The sequence below is a fragment of the Habropoda laboriosa genome, unplaced genomic scaffold (genome assembly GCF_001263275.1).
Source record: "Habropoda laboriosa isolate 0110345459 unplaced genomic scaffold, ASM126327v1 scaffold9, whole genome shotgun sequence".
In the NCBI taxonomy this organism is placed as follows: Eukaryota; Metazoa; Arthropoda; class Insecta; order Hymenoptera; family Apidae; genus Habropoda; species Habropoda laboriosa.
This window is the reverse complement of record NW_017100191.1, coordinates 11,936-14,436: the sequence shown is the minus strand read 5'-3', so window position 1 is coordinate 14,436 and position 2,501 is coordinate 11,936. Positions and strand designations below refer to the sequence as shown.

Sequence of the window (2,501 nt, the reverse complement as noted above, 5' to 3'; positions counted from 1 at the left end):
TCACGTTCGTTGGAAGATTGTACGTGGCCTCGAAGAAATCAGCTATAGAGACCGATTTGTAGGGATCCTCCAGTGGAATCGCCAGGGCAAAGAAGAGCTTCGAGAGAATGGGTTTAACAGTATTTTAGAGTTAAGAAATTACTTTTTTCTGAGTTACTCGATTGATTTCCCGTGTCAAGAATAAAAGCGGCGAGAAGGATTTTCGGTGAAATTCGAGAAATTTAGGAAATTATGAGGATCCGAAGAGGATTTCTGTGCGTGTTCAGTCTGGAACGAGAGTTGCGTGAACGGAGAATATCGAGGTAGAGCGATAGAGGTGCGAAAGAAGAGTGTGTTTGAGTCTGTGCACTTGAGTACTGAATGTCTCCGAGGAATGTCTACGTAGAATGAGAGAGAAACTTTGGATATATTGTGTTTCTCCAAAAAATAATGTATTTTATCAAAATAAATTCAACACGATTCTATACACTTTTCCCAACGATTAACTAGTTTCATTATTGCAAATTTATAAAAATCATTAGTCTTAGAATCTTGCTTTTACAGTGTCTCTGTGACTTTCTCAATGGTTTCATAAGGACGGATAAGATTGGTATTTTTTAAGAATCGTTTTATTAATGTAACAAGTGTTACAAGTGTTCGTGATATTGTCATGTTTGAGAGAGAGAGAGAGAATAAAAGAGTGTGGAAGAAACAGTGTAGTTTTGAGAAACAATAACATAGACTTGCGTTGAATTATATTAATCACTTTGTTCGTGGGAAGAAAAATTACGACTGATTGTAACTTTACATTTTGATGAGAGATGCAAAAATTAATAATAATAGAAAAGAAAATAAACAAAATGGAAAAATAATGTGTAACGATATAATGTATTATATATAATACTTTATATAATACACATTGAAATTTGTGAAAAAAGGCACGAAATTAATTTGCACACCTAATAAATAAGCACATGATACGTAACTTCAAAGTCACATGATGTTGCAAAGGGTTAAATGTATCTGTACAGTTTTATTTTCTACAAAATATATTTCACTTGAAATTACACCTGCCTCGAACCATCAAACCCTCCGTAACTATTGTTATCTATTATGTTCTATGCACTTACACCTGCGGTACTCTCTTTGGGGAATATCAGAGATCTGATGGGCCGATGGAGGATCTCCGCGAACTCCGAATTCGGGGATTTCGAGCCAGTCACATGGAGCATCAGCGCCAGATTGAACATCGAGAGGCTGTAAAATAAAACCTTCCACTTTAAACCGGTAAACGTTGCGCGCGTATCTCGTAGAAGAATTTCACGTCTGTCGTAAAAATTTACTCGTGTACAAATAGAAATTCGAAACAACCATGCAAATCTTATTCGAGTTGCCCTTTAATATCCGCGCGATAACTATAAAACGGGTTACAAAATGAACAGATGGAGCTTCTCCTCTTAGCCGGATGGAAATTCATCGAGCAAACCAGGAGGGGAGAGATCGTTTAATTCTATTTAGGAACTTCCAACGCGCGAATTTCTGCTGGCGAGTTCGTTAACGAGCGTTAATCAGTTTACGCTTAATTATTGAACGCACAGAAGTTCTTCCTGATGGCCCGTCATGCCTTGCACGGAACACGTGACCGTAGCCTCGAAGAGGAGACGCGGTTCTGATGCTCTCAAGTCTCTTCTGGGTCCATTTTCAACGAGGAAACCGGTTTCTTCGCGAAGACGATTTGGTGTTAATTGGCGAACTTGGGAGGAGTATGGAGGAAGAAGAAGTTCAGAGAAACAAGAGAAAAAGAAAGAATATAAACTCTTTGAATTTGTTTAAAAAAATAAAAGAAGTACACGTTTATTACGTCGCAAACATCGAGCAAGTCTCGTTAGCATACCTTGACAAAGGTGCTTTAAATAAAGCTGCCAAACGAACAACAGACAAACCCTATATACACTACCGGCCAAAAGTTTGGAATCACTGTGCAATTCAAGTTACAGAAAAATTCCCAGAAAAGAGTCAGCAGCTTTAAGAATTTTTTAACGAATTTTGTATGATTCAAATCAATCGATGTGAGATAAATTGCTATTTATCTCCGCAATAGCAATATCAAGTCTATGAAAAGTTAGTAGCAGGTTCAGTACCGATGAAAATTGGGAGGTGATTCCAAACTTTTGGCCGGTAGTGTATGTAGAAAGTTTATTGTCTAAGTTTATACATTTATAATGGTAGCGAAAATTGATGCACACTAGGTGTTTGGGTCAAAAATGACCCAAGCATAGTCGAACTGAAGAATGCACCAGAAAGAACGTAGCCGTTCCACAATTTCTTCCCACCTTTTTCGACAAAATCATTACGCCGTCGCTGTATTTTTCACCGTTATCTTTCACAGTCGATATTGTCAAATTTTGTCCCCGCTAAAAAATGTTTTAACGCACGGAAACAGATGGTAATCTGACGGGGCCAATGTCCGTAGAATGTACTGGGTGTGATAAAATTTCCCAAGCGAATTCACGTTACTGTTT

General features: G+C 37.9%; 1 protein-coding gene across 1 annotated transcript in view; it reads right to left on the bottom strand.

The window, feature by feature from the left end:
* The window catches only part of LOC108580212, a 5,450-nt gene extending 3,849 nt beyond the window's left edge, over positions 1-1,601 (bottom strand). The window contains 4 exon segments of the mRNA XM_017943922.1: position 1; positions 3-97; positions 1,110-1,236; positions 1,576-1,601. The exon segment at position 1 is cut by the window's left edge and continues 89 nt beyond it. Of these exon segments, the coding sequence (XP_017799411.1) occupies position 1; positions 3-97; positions 1,110-1,236; positions 1,576-1,601 (249 nt within the window).
* Between the last annotated feature and the right edge of the window lie 900 nt (positions 1,602-2,501).